The 18,568-nt window shown below is 39.0% G+C and overlaps 2 protein-coding genes across 3 annotated transcripts in view; one reads left to right on the top strand and one right to left on the bottom strand.

Annotated features, from left to right (window-relative positions):
• Window positions 1-2,809, top strand: part of RBBP7 (RB binding protein 7, chromatin remodeling factor) — a 24,048-nt gene extending 21,239 nt beyond the window's left edge. Inside the window, 1 exon segment of the mRNA XM_062488050.1 lies at window positions 2,325-2,809. The gene's annotated coding sequence lies outside the window, so the exon portion shown is untranslated.
• TXLNG (taxilin gamma) overlaps window positions 1-18,568 on the bottom strand; it is a 24,717-nt gene extending 6,149 nt beyond the window's left edge. The window contains exons 1-7 of one of the 2 annotated variants that reach the window (XM_062488049.1): window positions 18,449-18,568; window positions 9,520-9,835; window positions 8,757-8,848; window positions 5,380-5,550; window positions 4,423-4,617; window positions 2,905-3,024; window positions 1,843-1,917 (exon numbers count right to left, since the gene is read on the bottom strand). In XM_062488049.1, coding sequence (XP_062344033.1) covers window positions 1,843-1,917; window positions 2,905-3,024; window positions 4,423-4,617; window positions 5,380-5,550; window positions 8,757-8,848; window positions 9,520-9,835; window positions 18,449-18,553 — 1,074 coding nt within the window. In that variant the 5' untranslated portion in view covers window positions 18,554-18,568. Of the gene's footprint in view, window positions 1-1,842; window positions 1,918-2,904; window positions 3,025-4,422; window positions 4,618-5,379; window positions 5,551-8,756; window positions 8,849-9,519; window positions 10,177-18,448 lie in introns of those variants that run through there. The other variant, XM_062488048.1, reaches the window with a different exon arrangement.

Here is an 18,568-nt window from a genome sequence, read left to right as displayed (position 1 = left end):
TAAGAGTAGTAGGTTCACTCAGTTGTTACACTGGGGGTTTGCAGGAAAATACAATTCAGAGCATAGAAATATTGTGGTTTGCTCTATTAGTAAAGGGAATTTCGTAACAGGAATTAGCCCAGCTAGTTAGCATTACGTCATGACTCTTTGCTATTTACTGTCACTGAACTTTCTAGTTAACCTTATTCTACAAAAAAAATCTGTTGGCCCCAAGAAACCACTAACTATACCCATTGTAACTCTTAAAAACAACAAGAGAGGCAGATTTTAAATAAAGGGTAACCAACTTGGAAAAAATCATAAAAGACTAAGCACGGTTAAAAACCTATCTGGAAGTATCTGCATATTCCTGTGTTCAAGTCCAATGGAGATGTGTGTGATTGCATCTAACTACACACACACTTCAAACCTAACTCCTGGAAAGCCTAGAAAAGAATGGGGTACAGTGAGTGTGAAAAAACACTGGCATGGAACAAGACTCTCAAAGACAGTGTCATGGTTTAAGCCCAGCTGGCAACTAAGGACTACACAGCTGCTCACTCATCCCCACTCCCCACCCCAGTGGGATGGGGAAGAGAATCGAAACTGTAATTTGAGGTAAGAACAGTTTAGTAATTGAAACAAAGTAAAACACAACAGTAATAGATGATGATGATTATGATAATAATAGAAAAGAAAAAAACCAACTGATGCTCAACGCAGCTGCTCACCACCTACTGCATAGTGCCAGATCCCATTCTCAAGCCCACATCAGCCCCCTTTCCATGCAACTTCTCCAGAGTCTATACTGGGCATGATTATATTCTGGTCTGGAACATCCCTTTGGCCTTTTGGCCAGGGTCACCTGTCCCAGCTATGCTCCATTTTTTGGGATTTTTTGTGTACCTCCTCATTAGCAGGGCATGAGACATAAAATAACCCTTGACTTAAAGCAATCACAATTTAGTAACAGCCAAAACATATGTGCTATCAATATTATTCTTATAGTGAAGCAAAACACAGAAGAGAGAGAAATTTACTCTATTCCAGCTGAAACCAGGACAGAGATTTCACACAAAACCTCAAATGAAGCAGTGACAGACACACAGTGAAGAGAATAGCTACTGCTTCCCACTGCTCTGGTATTGGCTGAAACTACTAATTTCCCTGTGCCTCGTGCTGAGCTCACATGCAGTCAATAACTGAAGGTGATCCAGAACCAAAGCACAAAAACTGGAGACCATCTCTCCTCTCTGAGGGGATTTTGCTGTAGCATTTACATTACAACAAGCAAATAATTGGAAGACAGCAGGGTCTACGGACAGAGATAGGTTACTGAATCCAAATAACTACAGGGATAAAAGGAACACTCCTTGCTCCCAATCCTCCACAACAGGTGGTGATGAAAATAGTAAGAAACAAACTCTAAAACCAACCTGAGTAAAATGCCTACTCAACTCTTTACAGTCACAAGAGAAGTATTTTCAGAGAAGCCATGCTTTCCCAAGCTTTCCTACATTCTAGTCTTTGTAGTATTAACACTATTAATCTAGAAGAGCACTAACTTCAGAAATTCAATGTTGAGCACCTTCCAAGAATACCACTCTCCAGATGTATTAAACAGCATTGTACAGAACATCAATTCTTTACAATTTATGTTTCATGCTTCACTACAGAAGAGTTACCTACTGGAAATTAAATTTAAGACTTAATTAAAAAATACAAAGTACTTTTCACAAACATCTGATGAATATTAAGTTTTTTCAGATGTTGCCTTATGTTCACTACAGTCACAAATCTCTTGGTATTTTCTTTTTGGAACTGTTAATGAAGATCTCTCCATTTAAAAAAAAAAAAAGATACCTGCTGCTTCAGCTGAGCTTCCTGTTGCTTCATCTGTTCACATTTGTGTCTGGATTCTGTAGCTTCTTTTAGCAGCTAAAAAGTAATGCAAAAAGCCATATAATGAAAAAAAAAGTATTCCAAAAAACTTAATCTATTATTAAAAATAAACAAACATTAACATCACCTAAGGGGAATTCAACCATGTTTTCTCACACAGGCTTTTTTTATTACTACATTATTTTCATATATACAATTCAAAGCATGTGATGGCATGCAGACAGCTTATTGAGACATTTCTCTAACCGGTAACATGAGTCAGTATTTCTATTTCTCTAGCAAGTTTGAACTGCTAAATTATGAGTAGTTCATTAACAAACTGTATGTAATTTATAACTGGTTTGTAACCTCTCTAATTTATTTTCCACTTTAATTTCTTTAGTCATCATATCTTTGCAGACTAGTTCAAACTAATTTTACTTCATTTTGACACCATTTTGTAGGTTCATGTTTGAAAAGAAATTCACCTGCTTGTGACTCTGGATTCAAAAAAACCCAGAAGAATCCAACACTAGTTTTAAGACTATACAGAAAAAAACAAGAGTTTTTGTCTAGAAGTTACAGATTCATTGGAAGAAAACTTCTCCAAAGACTGCAAGTATATTGCTGATTCTCAACATACAAATAAAACATTACACACAATTTGGGGGACAAACAGTGCAGAAAAACACGTGCTTTATTCTGTATTTGTTATTTCTTATAGCATAAAACCAGAGGTTACAACTCTTGACCGCACAAGGTACCTTTGGTGTGTTGTTTCACAGCATGTTCCCCAGTCTAAGAGAGATTTAAACGATACGTAGCATATTTGTTGAGAAAATGCAAACAAATAACATTACTTGCCTGTTAGCATCCATATCAATATTTCAGGCATCATGTACAAAACTTAAACCTCAGTCTCCCTGTTGAAATCTACCCTAACTTTCAAAAGATGGTCCTCTCAATTTGCTGTATTTGCTTTAAATCAGGAAAAGTCTGGTTTGGTGAGTTTTGTTTCTCTTAACATAAATACAGTTCACTTACAAACTCCCGCTCTCGCTGATGTTTTTCCTCTGCTTCTTTAATAAGTTGGGTAGTTTGCTGAAGTTTGGCATCCACAAGTTGCTGCTGCAATTCCTTGTGTTTGAACACTTGATCAATATGCTAAAGGGAAAAAGAAAATCGTAACAGTCAAACACAGATAGTCTGCTGGTCAATGAAGGCAATGTACTGTCTGGGGAGAGGCACATTGTTTAAAAGTTCCATGCAAAAGAGAAAGTGTGAAAGACTGTTCTACATGCCTTTTTTCACCTTTATCTCCATATGTTGTAATTATCCTTTTTTTGTCTTTCATGGAAACCAGGTGCCTGTTCCACTAAGTTGGTACAATACCACCAGTCACTTCACACCAGACATTTCAAAAATCCTGTAATTATCATTCATACATCATTGCTTCTAAAGTTGGTTTATCTACCTCTAATCCTTATTGTGTTACTTCTAGAAGCTCTAGTCTTCATAATTTAAAAAAAAAGGCTCAAAATGAGCAGTTTGCAACAAGTTTTATTTATCTTATGAAATCCCACAAATCATTACATTTTGCAAGCCATAAAGTAGTACAAGGCAACTTCCTATCTTTTCTTCATATAGTCCCAAGGTAGATACAAATATTCCATGACTGCAAAAGGTAGGGAATTATCTTACAGAGAGCTTTCTAATTAACTGATCCAGATTCAAAACAAAACAAAACCCTTCCAGAAACAGCTGAGAAATTATACCCCAAACCTCCTGTGCCAACTAAGAACCAGCCAACTAATCTTAGCTATAGAACTCCATGCAGCTCAGTTCTTTCTTGGACAAGGAGAATTGGCTGTTTTCCATCACTGTAGCCCAGAGCAGCTAGCTCACATCCTGGTGCCAATTAAAGAGCTCAGCTAGCCCTAGAGTACAGACATTTCCATGACACCTGGCCAAATATGTTCTTAAAGCATGATCGCTTACTTCAATTCTGCGCCAAGAGCAGCTATGTACACAAAGGAGCTTCCCCAAAAGACACCAACCTTAATGAAATGGAATAAATAAGACAGAATAACTCTTATAACCTCTCCCACTAGAATGTGAAACTACAGTTCTGAAGAACTTGAACTATTAATACATATTTATGTTGGAAGTAATCTTCGGAGGCCATTCAATTCACTCAGACTAGGGTCAACTTCAAAGCCTGATCTGGTTACTCACACCTTGCCCAGCTGAACTCTGAATGTGTCTAAAGTCAGAGGTTTGACAATCTCTGGACAACTTATTTCTATTTGATTACTTTCATTGCAAAAGACTCTCTCCAGCACATCTTGAACTTAGATATTCAAAACTAGTCAGGAAGGGCAGACAGTGAGCCAAACAGCTACTAAATTTCTCTCAGTAGCAAAGTAAAAAGAATAATTAGAAGAATTATATATAAAATGGCTGTAAAATATGAGGGGGTTTTCCTCCATTTGCAGTAATTATCTGATCTTTACAGCCAAGGATGGGATAAAAAAAATCCCATTAGAAGTGTACTGTAATCACCTCTTCTCGCAATGCATACTGTTCAATGAGTTTCTTGAGTTTTTCCCCCAGTTCAATATTCTCCTGGCGGAGCTTGGCATTATGAATATCATGCTGTTCCAGTTGAGCCTGAATTTCATTCAGTGTGATCTGGAAGTGTGCAGTTGCTTCTTTCCGTCTTTCTTCTTCTTCACGTGCTTGTTGCATGTTTTCTTCCTTTTATGAAAAAATATTCAGAAAATATTTAAATATAAAATATTTGAAGTGTTCAGGTCAAACCATGCCCTTTTTGTGTCAGAAACAATGGCAGTAATGCACTTCTGTACAGTTTCAATTTCTAGAGAGCTAGAACTAACATAAGCCACAATCATAACGTGCCATGCTGACTACCCATGGGAAGTATGTGGAGAAAAGAATCTAGAAACCATACAACTTTTAGAAACTTTTATCTGTACCACTACCAACATTACTCAAAGGCTGGTATTAAGATGCTACATAAGTACCTTTGCAAGTGTCAGCATTATCCAGATGTAAAAACCAGCACTGACACTATAATGCAATTTTCTACAGCAATCACAGATTGTTATTTTATCTTGGCTCTCTTTCATTTCACTCCCATCACATATATTCTGACAGAATTAAGCTTTTTGGTTACCCTGCCATTTCATGCTGCTATTATTTGACTTGTGCTATTTTTTTTCCAGCAGCTATCAGCACTGCTCCCAGAAACAAATATGACAAGGTCAAATACAGCAAGTAATATGAATTGGTTTGAGGGGGGGAAAGGGGATCAGCAAGTTAACCATCCCTGTATTCCTTACCTTAAAATCAGCTACATTTGCACTATATGCCACTCATCTCCTACACATTCAGGTAATGGGCAAAGTGACAAAGAAAAAGGCAGCAGTCCTGATTTTATGCAGTGATCTGTAAGATTTCCATCACCAGCAGCACTGTAATTCATATAAATAAACTAACCTTCAAAGTTTTGTTATGACGCTGAAGCTCCCGACAGAGAGATTCCAGTTTGCTACGTGCCAAAATGGCCTTGCTATGCTCACTCTGCAAGTGCACTTTCTCCTTCACAACTTGTGCTTGCTTCTTCTGCAGTATTTTCATCTGCTTTTGAACATTCCGGCTCTCCTCCAACTATAGTTAGAGAGTAAATTTGTTAAATAAACATAGGTGAAACCATCTTTATGCAACTAGATGAGCACACTGAAGAAATTTCAAACATTCTGGATGAAAACAAGGAAGAAAAATTTCATGAAAACCCCAAGTTGATCTTAAAGAGAAACTACCATCATCCATCCATATAATTCTAAATGTATAAGGACAGAAAATGAAAATATACAAATTCCAACTTAACATTTGCCTTCGAAGAACAGGCAGCATGGACTTGTCATTGACTATGAGCTTTCAACCTGCTTTCATCTACAGGGACAAGAGTAGCCCTCTGAAAGGAAGATGTGGCAGATACAATTAAAAGCCAACTGGGACTGGCTTTTCAACAAGTCACAACTTTTCCCACTCTTATCTTGAAAGTACACACAACTGTTTATCCAACAAGTCTTGTTTTTGCTATCAAAGAGAAAAAACACACCACTGTATAGAGCTCCTTGTCAGCAGGAGCTCCTACCAAGGGAAGCAGTAATTGATACAAGTTTGCAAAATGCTGTGGTATTTCAGAAAAGAACAGACAAAACTAGCAGCCCTGACAAATCAAGTCAGTTACTATTACAACTACATAATCCAGACTTTAAGAGATCTGCAGACTCAACCATTTGAAGCAAATTGCTTGTTCCATCTCCTTTAGGCTGTTTACATGGTAAATGACACAGTTAAACTCTGTAAATATATTTAAAAATCTATTCTGTGAATATCCAGTGAAGTTTATTAATATCTCAGAGTATGTTCCATTATACGTGATTTTTGGGCTCCCTGAGAAACCATTTTATTTAGAGGCTGTTTCTTCACAAAGAAGGCAACAATGTTAAGTGTTACACTGCTCCTTATTAGACACTGCCTCAGCCTTGGGACACCACAGAAAAAGGCTGGCAATGAGGAACATCACAATGACAGAAGAAAAATACAGTGCTGGTTTTCTGAAAGAGCTCAAAATAATGCTGAAGCACAAAAGAAAGAATAAAATTAAGGACCTCCATGACAACAGTAAATTAAACATATATTTAATGCAGTTTAGGGAAATGGAATATTAAGGGAGTATTTTATTATCCAAATATAAAAAGCCCTTTTCCTGCTTGTCAGAAAACACCATTTCAAGTGGTTGTACTGTCTGCACACCTATGAAACTTCAGGCCTGTAAAACTGTGCCAGTATGAGACGTATCAACAAGGATGCAAACCTTCCTTCATCACAGGCTGATCTCCTCATAGATTCCAAATTACGGAAAAAAAAATTGTGGAAGATCTTTTGCCAGGAGAGAGGCATTCCTACCTTCATTGTATAGTCCTTTTCATGAGACACCACTGAAAAACCTGACAGTGAGCTTTAAAGATGATGAATCTTTAAAAAAAGAAAAAAAGCATTGTAGGTGCACTGTCATAACAGTTCAAACCTCTGCTGGCATTAAAGCTGACACCTATGCCAGTGGTTCTCCACCACTATAATGAAGAAAAGAATGCATCTTAAAAGGAACACAATCAGATCCAACCTAAACATTCTAAGTGGAATAGGGGCATCCCTCAAACTCATTTAGATGAAACAGAGCTATTCTTACACCCAGACAAGCTCCCACCCAACTCTTCAGCCATTCTGAGCATCATGAGGAAAGCAAGTGGTTTTCTAGGATGGTGACTCTGAATGCTTACTCTGTCTATAGGCTGCTGATCCTCTCCCGGGGCAAACCCGTAACACGGACACATCATTCTGACTACCAAACTTCTTAAAGGAGATTACAATTTATTTGGTCTAGCTGCTCCCTAATTGTTTTGAGAGCTCTCCATCAATAATAAAACTCCAAGTGAAATAGGGAAACTCTTTTCTTTCTGCAGAATTGAGGGATTCACATTGGCCTAGCTCCTCACTCAGGCCCTCACCACCACTGTGAAGTGACATGGGAGCTGTTTGCTTAAACAGAAAACGCATCTCATGCATGAGCAATTGCTCATAAGAAACAATTAACTGACTGCATTTTTCTCTCACAATGTCAAAGCTCATTTTTAGGTGGGTTCCCCATCTTTGAGTTACAATTCAAAACTATTACTGTTTCTCATTTAAATGAAAGTGACTTCGAGATAAGATGTTGGTTTTAAAGGAAATGCACCCATATGAACCAAGAGCACATGAGAGAGAGCAAGGAAAACAAAGCAAAAATGTAATAGACTCCCACAGAGAACTCAGGATTTCCATAGCAGAACTAATCTAAGCCTGTTCTTAAGTAATCAATATTGCCTTTGCGATTAAAAAGACTACCTGCTAGATCATCCTCAAAGTTTTGGAGACAGTATAAATCTCAAAGGAAAAGAAAATTCAGAAGAGTTATGCCATGTTGTGCAGCCACTATGTCATTTGCAGAAATATTTGCATAGGATACACTTGAGAGCAACAGAGAGAAAACTTATGCTTTTGTAATCTCTTTAGTTTGCATTTATTTTATTACTACAAATACAGTGGGAAGACATATATACACAAGATTTCCATTCCTTCCACTCCTGTCTGTCCCTGTCTGAAGAAAAATAAGTCAAATGTTGTTATCTCCAAGAACAATCTGGAAAGTAAATGAACTTATGAACCCTCTCCTCTAACTTCCCAACTTTGTGATCAATTATTTTAGAGAATAATTTACCATTTAGCCTACTTGTAGTGGGAATGCACTTTACTAACTGATTCTTTTTGGTTTGTTACTGAAGAAATGCAACCCTTTCTTTCTGCTCCTTTACGTGATCAGAAAGCACAAAGCAAAATTTAATCTAGATCTTTCCAATGTCCCACAGTTCCCAAAAATCACTCAGGAGTTAAATATAACTGAACATTCCTCTCCTGTGAATCTCTGTATGATAGTATATTCTTTCTCTTTATCCTGCAATGATAAAACACTAGCACAAAAGCATTATCAAGAGCAGGAAAATAGTTACTCCAAAAAGAAGTCAACTTTTCTGTTAATCCTTGTATTATGCTTTAACACCAAGTTATCAAAACCTGTTTTTTCTTTAGATTTGGGCAGTCATGTAGAAGTGAAATGACTACAAGAAAGTTTGGCTGGCGCAATACCCAGTCAGAGTGTCTTTTTTACCAACACTGTAACATACTCAAAATCATTAACTGTCCTTCATTAGTTGTTCTTGCATGTTCTTGCACATGAATAACTTCTGCTATCTTTAAAAATTACTTACCAGATCAGCATACTTCTTGCACAAGGCTGCCAGCTTTTCTTCTGGAGTAGAAAGTGTGTTCAAGGCTTGCATTAATAATAACACTTCTTTTCCTATAAAATGGATGACAGACAATGATACTGAGAAAGAAAAAACATATACCAGAAAAGCAGCCTGTCTTTAGAAGCAAAATATTGATCCTTGAGAAATTAGCCTAAGTTGTTTCCTGGTTTGACAGCTGCATAATCCTAACAGATGACAAATGGGAAGTCATCACAAGATGTCATCAGCAAGAATAAATTTGTCTTGCCCTGTGTGCCACTCAACAGCTAGCATAGCAAAAAATTACTTTATAATAAAAACACAAATATTTTTGTTTTATAATTACATAGAAAAAGAAAAATATGAAAAAAATTACATTTAGAATGTTAAGTATTGGCAGATATGTTCTTAATAAGCATTCAGAATTTAATTATCAGCTGTGCCTTGGCAGCATTGAACACTGCAATCCCAGATTTAAACCAGAGAGTTAAAGTTGATTAGCAATTACCACGTTATTATTATTAAAGTTCATGTAAAAATAGCATTGCCAGCTGAAGGAGTCTTACATATGCATTAAGAACTGTCTTTCCCAAGTAGAAGTGCACACACAGTTTCTCAAAATATCCTGTTATGGGTGACAAGTTTTTGGCTACAGAGTAAATATGAGACAAAGAACAAATCCATAGCTACTTTACAAAAATATTAAGGCCATTCAAAAATCAAGACATCAAAGAGAACACACCCAAAGTCTTCTCTTTGTGTTTTTCACTCTCTGGATCTTGTTGGCCATCAGGTGGATCAGTACGGGCTTCTTCTCTTCCAGGAGTCTCCTCATGGGACTCTTGGGAACAGCAGGTGGACCCCGGGTGCTTTCTGCTCTTTGTGACATACTCAGCTTCTTCCAAGGTGCTGGTGCTCTCCAGGCTGTAACAGTTGGACTGTGGATACTGCAACGCTGTGTCCGACAACTCAGTGCACTTGCTCTTCACCAGCTCATCCTGGTTATTCATTCCCATCTCCCCAGATCCAGCTGCTTCTTCCATGGCACCACCAACCACCTTCAGAATGGAAAGCAGGACGTGCACATCAACAATCAAGCAAATGTGTTTAAAATTACAACTTCCACCCTTCTTTTGCATGAAGAAGTAAGGATAAAATGCAAAAAACAAATCCTGGTAAGACATCTAATGAAATCTACATAAATACATTGTTAAATGGCACAGAGGAGAGCTTGAACTACTTCAACCACAATGCCAAACACAATTGTCAGCTCCTAACTGAAGAAGACTGGTTGTTATAACAAGAATAGCAAACAGGACCAGAAGGACTTTTGAAATGGTAAAATTCAGACCAATGAAATTATCTTAAAAAGTGAATGTTAACTGGCTTCAGGCTTGGACTCCTACTGCCTGTCATTTTTAAGAATACATTCTTTCTGCTCAAATAAACAGAACTTTCTCTAAAGATAATCCTAAAATGCTAAATGTTTAATCACAATCAAAAAGTTAAACATCGCCACTTGTTCATTAACACTGCTGTGCCACGGTCATATTTTAGAGCAGAATACCCAATGTTCTCTATATAACACTATAGTTCATTAAGCATCTCCACACTTCCCTCTCAATCACCTGAAAAACATTCTCAATTTCTAGAAACATTTCAGGCTGATGAGAATTGGGAGATGTTTGGTTGGGTGTGTTTTTGTTTTGTTAATTTGGTTATTAAGCAGAGGCTGGGACACAGGACAATACTTGAAAGTGGTTGGGTGTTTTTCTGCTGTCCATTTGCAACCCTACTATACAGATTGTATGGATAGTTAGAAGCAGGATAAGCAGAGCTGAACTCACTGCCAAAATTCTTGTTGATTTATTTTCAGTGAACTGAAGGTAAATTTCCTTAAAATCACATGGAATTATAAAAACAGAGCTTGCTTATACACAGTTACGCTGTTAAAGCACAAATTAACTTCAGATTACCTTACATTTTCATACTAAAAATGTGCTAGTTCTTAAAGCCAGGGGTTTGCACTGGGTTTCATATTCTGCACAGGACCGTTTTCCTCTTCAAAAGAAATTAGACAACATCAAAGAAATGCAGCCAACACTAATAATATATTGTGAGAGTATTTCAACTCCAAATTTGTTCAGCATGCTTGAAAAGGTTATTTAAAAATCATTAAACAAATACATCTTTTTTTGCAATATTCATGCATAACAGCTTTGTTGTTCTCTATTCTTAGAGCAAGTCCCTTTGCTTAGACCTTATCTCAAGGTAGATTCATTCTTGAGGAGATGGAATTCACAGAGTGTCTTTCTCAAAGGATAATAAGCTTTTTAACTGCAAATAATCTCTATAGACATTAAGAAGTAACTTTTGACTCGCCAAGGAAGATTCACATTGCACATCTCTTTACACGTGTGGAAATGATGCACGTGCTTTATGAACAATTATAAATACACTGCAATTTTATTCTCCAACCATGTCAGACAACATACTGATAAATGACTACAAAGGTCATGCAGTAATTGAACCGCTGGAACAAACCATGAATTACAACATTTTACACCTCTAAAAAGTCATCCACAAAACGCACATTTTTTTCCCCTTGGCTTGTTTTAAACTATGGGTCTTCCAGGAAAGGCTTATCCCTTTAGGGTCAGCCAAATACACACAAAAGAACAACTCATGTCACCTCTCTGTATGTATCAGTGGCTGAAATCATGGCACAGATGTTGTCTAAAACCCAGAATTCACACAGAAGCTGAAGACACTGCATCACATTAAGCTGACAAAACAATAAAGGTCTGATTATTCTAACACAACATGATAGGAAGAGTACCTGCAGTACCAACGGAACAGTAAAACCTGCAGTTTTTTATTTGTATAGAACATGAACTACTGATTCAGATACTTGTAGCCAAGTAGTCTTGCAAAACATAGAGAAGGTCTGCTTTAAACTCAGGGGTTTGGCACCCAAAAGCATTAACCATTTCCAGACTTTCTGATATCCATGAAGAGACTTCAGAGGGTGTTTTTTTTGAAAGCAGAGTGCAAAATTGCCAGCGGCTCCAACAGGAGCTGAGAAAGGCTGACTGCCTGCAGTCACATATTGAATAGCAGCAGTCCCCAAGCTTCTCAGGCTAGCAGTAACATTTGGGCAACTTGCTCTAACACAGTTTACAGCCAGATTGGTTCCTCAACCCACTTCACTGCACAGCAATATGCAATCCTGCCAACAGAAGTGGAAGCAGGATGACTGGAAAGAAGCCAAAGCACAAAAGCCTCTAGAAAATAAAAGTCAATCTAATCAAAGTCAGAGCACAAGGAACTAAACGCACAATACCTGATTCTCACCACAGGTACGCACTTAACACTGGATACTGAAGGACTGGAATGTCAACAAGGCCATGCTTGTGAGCAGTTTGTATGAGTTTGTCTTGTATGACTGCTTCAAACCTAGTTGACTGAAAAACTTTCACTGTTTTTTATCTGAGAAAATTCTGCACTTTCCAGTGGAAAAAAAGAACAACTACTAGCAGGGGCATACATGTGACCAGTAAGTCATGAAATGCCAATCTGTTCTTGAGCGAACCATCATAGTAACCTAAACATCAATTCAGAGCTGGTAATTCACATGCATATTCTAAAGCATCTGGAAGTTTCACAAAGTGAACATCACCACCTCATTAATTCAGCAGAGCTTTTTGTTGAAGTCAAATTAGGTGTCAGTTCAATTTTTTACTGACAATAATAATTTCTAAACTCTGAGTATTCTCTATTCTTTGTCAAAAAAGCCACAAGGACTTTTAGAATTTCAGACTCATTCTCCAAACTCTAACAGAAAAGGCAGAAGTAACCTATCAGAATACTGATTTGAAGAAAAAGGCTTATGTACAAGTGTCCTGTACATCTCCAACATATTTGAAGATTATAAAGATGGTGAAAATATACAGAACTTGTCAACCTTCTTTTGGTTTTCCAGTGAACATGGAACAAATCCAGGCTTACTGACAAGCAAGTATGCTCCCTGCAAAACCAAAGCTCAGTGCAACAGTAGGCAGGCTTCATAAAAATATCCAGTTTTCTTATCTTAAATACAATTACAAATTGTTGACCACAGACTAGAATATGGTGTTCAAAAAAGTGATTCTACCAGCAGCTAGGACAATCTGACAGCATACATACATAAAAAAACCCAAAACAAAAACCCCTTCTTAGTTAAGGCTATCTGTCAAGTTGCAGCCTCTAAGTTCTAGCAAATCTGACAGTACTGGTATGACATATTAGAATTCTAACTTATTTAACCTAAAATAGAAAGTGTTTTCATTTTAAAAACGAGAAGTCTGCTATTGCCTGACAGGGGCCACAAACACAAGTATCTCGATGATTTCCTGATTATGACTAACAAACGATTTTCTATATTAGCTGTAACTTTAGATATTAAAAACATTAGCCAGAAGCCTTAACAGCCTTCATACATACTCAATGCTGTTCTTAAAACACTTTAACTACAGGTAGTTTCAGATTTGGTCTGTATCAAGCTTCAAGCTGGAGTACAGGAATAATAAACAATACATTAAGAATGTTAAGTACTAACCCATATTAATCACTGAACTTGCTCCCTCCTTACTGAGGCAATGGTGAGAACAAGCCTAACTCTTACCTCTCATCTTTTCAAATGTGTGCTCATCAGACTAGTGAACTTCTCAGTTTAACATTCCAGCCAGAACAGAGTACTTCCCACAGCACATTGTATAATAGTGCTGATTCAGTACTGGCTGAATAAAACCAAAACAAAACTACCCCAGCAAAGACCTTCTACTAAAATCGCTGCCCCCTTTTCTAGCTGCTACCATGCTCTCTCAGCTTCCAGCCATCTTCAGCCACAGGTGGCCCATGATTTGACAAGCCAGAGCCAGACTACTATATGCCCAGAAAGATTTACAGAGAGGCAAAAAGAGTATGTTGCACAGGTAATGTGTAAATTCATAAGATCACAAATTTGTCAAAACTCTAAGCTACGTGTGACCTATCTAGCTGTGAAACCAGCTATTACAAGATGCTGACATTTCTGAATAAGCATGTAATCTTCAGACTACGTAAGAGTTACAGACGAACCACCTGAAGATGATTGCAGGAAAATTACTGGCAACACTGCTCCTGCTCACCCCAAAGTTTTCATTCAGTCTTCTGCTCTGTTTCTTCAACTTATACCTCAATCAAAAGAGATGCACATCAAGAAAGGCTACCTTATTTCATACCTAAAAGATCATCAGCATACAAGACAGATATCCCATATGTGAAAACCTCAAGAGCCTAAGCCAGCTCTCTTTCTAACAGTACAGCTTCAGAAACATGCACTGCACATAAGGACAGAACAGACACTTGTCCTACAGAACTTGTCCTACCACCATGCCAAAATGTATCACAAACCCACTTAATTTTTGTTCTACTACCTACACAAATCTACAGCACACAATGCTACCCAAAATATACTGTGCTTATTACCAGTACCATATTTACCTGTATTCCATACTTCTGTGCATACACATACACAACCTTTCCCCAAACCACCTGAAAATATTTCTCTGTATCTTTTAATAAAATCCCCCATAATTAGTAGCTGCACCAGAATACATTTTCTCATGTATGTTAGCTAATTATCCTAAAAAACATAAGCACTAGCTTTAATCTATGAAAACAACTCCTACATAGCCCATAGCAGCAGTTGGACTGTGCTGTGAAAAGACTCTTCCACCCTTAGCCTTTGGAATTGCTAATACTTTCAAGAAATATCCCAGAAGCTTTGGAACAAATATAAGTACATAAACCAGATTTTCACAACTTTAAAGACGGCCTAACTATATAAGTAAATATATAATCAATTCCTCAACATGAGACTCTAAAAGAGATCATCTGAATAACACTGTTCAGCTGGCTACATTTTCAAACTTATGTCACATGCAACTGTCAAAAAAGCCTTATACCCCTTATCCTGACCCACTGCAGTAAAAAAAAAATATTGCAGCAAAACAGGTTAAGTCATATTCATCACAAATGTGTATGGTTCATAACAAGTATTAAGTTTCCTGCATCCCAGCAATTTACTTTTTCCTGATAACACAGAAAAGCTTATTTTGAAAATGTGTATGTAATACACTTTTCCTCAAATTGATTTTTCAACAAACCATTATGTTAAATAAAGTCATCATTTTTGGTAATAATCTTATTTGCAACTCCTGCATGCAAACTACTATTCTAAGATGCCACTACATTTGGGTTTGAATTTTATACCAGGTGCACCTTCATCCACTGGTCTACACAGAATTACTCAGATGCTTCTGACCACTACACTAGCTTATTAAGGTTATTTCTCCATGCAATACGTCTCTATACTGTGTTCACTGACCTGAATTATCACGCAGTCTAATTACACCTTTCCCAAACCTAATGGCCTCTGAGGTGGCTTCCCCAATGAACAAGGATCTTAGCTGAGAGATCTCAAAGTCATTTCAACAAGCATTTCACCATGTTCTGTCATTACATTAACAACTATGTTCTATGCACTCATTTATCTACTTTCAAAACACCAGACTGAGGAACCTGCACTATTGCTCATCATTAGTTTCAAAGCACTCCAAGGTTAGAAGTTCCAGCAGCAGGATGACTACTAAGAAACACCTACTTCCTAAATTTGTATTTTACCTTCATAAAAGTTAGCAGAATTCCACCATGAAGTTTCCTGGTCTTATAATTCAATTATAATTAAATCCTGGTCTTGGATATTGGCTCAGAAACATTCTCACAAGACCCCTGCTTACAGTCCTTATTTTTCCTGTTACTCTTAACCACTTGGGTTTTTTTGCTCTTTCAGTGCCTCGTGACACAGATTGACATGCCTGCTTTTAAGAAAAGCTTTTTAATTTACCTCAATCACAAAGGGGGAAAAAAACCCAAAAAAACATCTCTTCCCTCATTTAGCTTAAGACATTAGAACAGCAGTGGTGCATCTCTCACACCCCCCACCCCAGGCCACACTACAATCTCAAGGCTTAACAGTTAGGCCTTGGCCTTGACAAGCAACACTCAGGAATAAGCTAATCCAGAGCTTATCAGAAACACTGTGCTCCCAGGAAACCGTGATGGCTAACAAGCTCATGGCTTTTAACAAACAGCCTTGAAAACTTTTTTTTTTTTTTTACATGAATAACAACCCAAGTAGTACAACAGTTTTGTTAGGAACTTACCGAGGGAAGTTACCAACCCAAATTGGAGCCAGGACAAAAAATTATTATGACTAAAGCCCTCTCTCTTGGGACCCTATAGACAGCAGTCTGAAGTGAGATCCCTTGAGCTCTCCTGGACTGTGGCAGTGTTTCCCTCTGGGGGAGCAACTCTCAGACCCTGCAAACTCCCAAGTTTGCTATTCTTGAAGGACCACTGCCAAATGGTCCAAATGCCACATCACTGCTGGTGATGCAGCCTGGGCTTATACCACTCATCAAGGCTCAACTCTTAGACCCTTGAGAAGACAGAAAGGGATCGAACTTCACGTACTCCATGAATACTTCCCTGGATCTGAGGGAAGTTTTTCACAGACATATGCACCTGGTGCATACTCTTCAAGACTGTGTAGTGTAAATATGCTACAGCAAATGTATTGTGAATGCTGCACTCCGATTTTTAAATGCTTTACATTTGTGAGTGAGACCTGTGACTTACTGTCCTACTGACAGTACATTCTCCAGAATCTTTTGTTAAACTGGTTAACTGGAGGCATCAGTGCTGCTGACAATTAAGTGCTGCTAAGTTCAAGTGCTTTTGTGCCCAAAATACCAGTCAAGCCCGGGACTAAGTTTGGCAGGGGGGACTCTACAGGAGGCTCTCCCTTTTTTTTTTTTCATCCTTACCCTTTTCCCATCCCCAGCCTCCATGCTGATCATTTTGGTTGATTTTAGTTTTAGATTGACTGTTTTTATTGCAATTTTTTCCTCTGCATGCTTTAATCACACAGTAAAGAGCAGAGTAGACCTCGCCAAGCAACTCTATCATGCTTTTATATAACATCTGCTTTTGCCAGTGATCCTTTCAACAACCTAAAAAACTAATGATAAACACCTCCTATAATTCTAGCAAAAAATTCACCACAGGAACCCAAAGCTTACATGAAAGCTTTCGGGTCATTTACCCACAGGACAAAGTTGTGCACATGTAACAAGACCTGTTTTAATATAAGCATCTGAGACAGGTGCTAATTAAGAAAACATTTAATATAGCATGAATCACTTCCACCAATGAGGTTTCACTTCCTCTTAACTATAAACTTAACAGTTTTGTAGTCACCCACAGTATGATTCTGGAAAAAGCAGGGTAGACAAGTTCTGAATTCCCAACACAAACAGGTCACAAGGAACCTAAAAATAATATCAAGGCAGGGGGAGGGAAATCTACAAGAGAGTGCTGAACAATTTTTAATTCGCAAAAAAAAAAAACAAAGTTGAAAGTAGAATTTGCTTAACATTGCCTGTCATATTTCACCTCTTTAAAATAATTAAATTGCTTCTGACTGTATTTAAAATAATATGGAATGTAAGTTATTTTTTTAACATCATCATCATCTGCTTTCATAGTAGGCACTGAAGTTACTTCGAAGTAATTTCTTAGTACAGAACTAAAAAATAAATAAAAAAAAAACTGCAGGGAACAGTGCTTTTCAGTGAAGAAAATTAGCTCCATAGCTTCCCAGACCTTTTTAACAGCCAAAATAAACCACCACCACCAAGTTACTATTTCTGAGGTGTTATCCTCTGCAGCATGGAAAAAAGTTACCACTAAAAAGCCACTTATATCTAAGTAAGGGCACAGGATGAGATACTTCAGAAGCACCTGGGATTAGTAAGGCAGTTCTGTCACATAAAACATCGAGCTGGTGATATTGCATACAGGAGCTGAATTACAGCATATTTTAAGTCTGTTGTAGGGTGACCAAGCACAAGTATTTTAAGCTTTTCTTACATGGACCTGCAACCAGAAATTATTGTAAAGTTACCGGGAACAGCCCAGCTTTCAGTGTGGTTTCGGTAGAAAATGGAAAAAGAAAGAAAAATGCCTTTTGTTTTTTGTTGGTTTTTTTTTTTACTATTTCGGAGGTTAAGAAGTAGCATCTCCCGCCACCCCCGCGGGCAGAGCCACCGTCCGCTCCCTCCTCGCACCTCGGCCGCGTCGAGGGGTACGGAGGGCCCGCCGGCAGGACCCCGGCGAGACGGCAACCCACCCTCCCGGCCTGCAGCTCCCGCCCCCCGCGCACCGGGCCCACCACGTGCTGCCGCCCCGGGCGGCCGCGCTCGGCAGGGACCGCCCCGCGACCCGCGGGCAGCGCGGAGGGGCCGCTCCGGACCCCGCGGGCGAGCGCGGCTCTCCGGGGGCCGCGCCGGCACCTCCCCGACACACGCCCGCGGGTGCCTCGGCGGGTCGGGCCTCGGGGGCAACTTCAAGTGCCGAGATTCAGGCTCCCGGGAGCGGCGGAGGCGGCGCGGACACTGTCCGCTCCTAACCCGTGCGCCCGGGCCGGGCGGCCGCGTGGGGACGGGGCAGGCGGGGAACGCGGCACCGCGAGCCGGTGCGGAAGGTGGAGCTCCTTCCCGCCGGGCTCGACCGAGCCGCCGCCTCACCTCGGGGCTGCCGCTCGGGGCCGCCGCCGCTTCGTGTCCGCCGCCGCTGAGGCTTGGGCTCCGCCGGGTCGGTCCCGCCGCGCCGCCGCCCCCGCGCGTCGCCATGATGTGACGGCAGCA

The sequence above is a fragment of the Cinclus cinclus genome, chromosome 2 (assembly GCF_963662255.1).
Source record: "Cinclus cinclus chromosome 2, bCinCin1.1, whole genome shotgun sequence".
NCBI lineage: Eukaryota > Metazoa > Chordata > Aves > Passeriformes > Cinclidae > Cinclus > Cinclus cinclus.
This window is presented reverse-complemented; position numbering and strand designations above follow the sequence as displayed.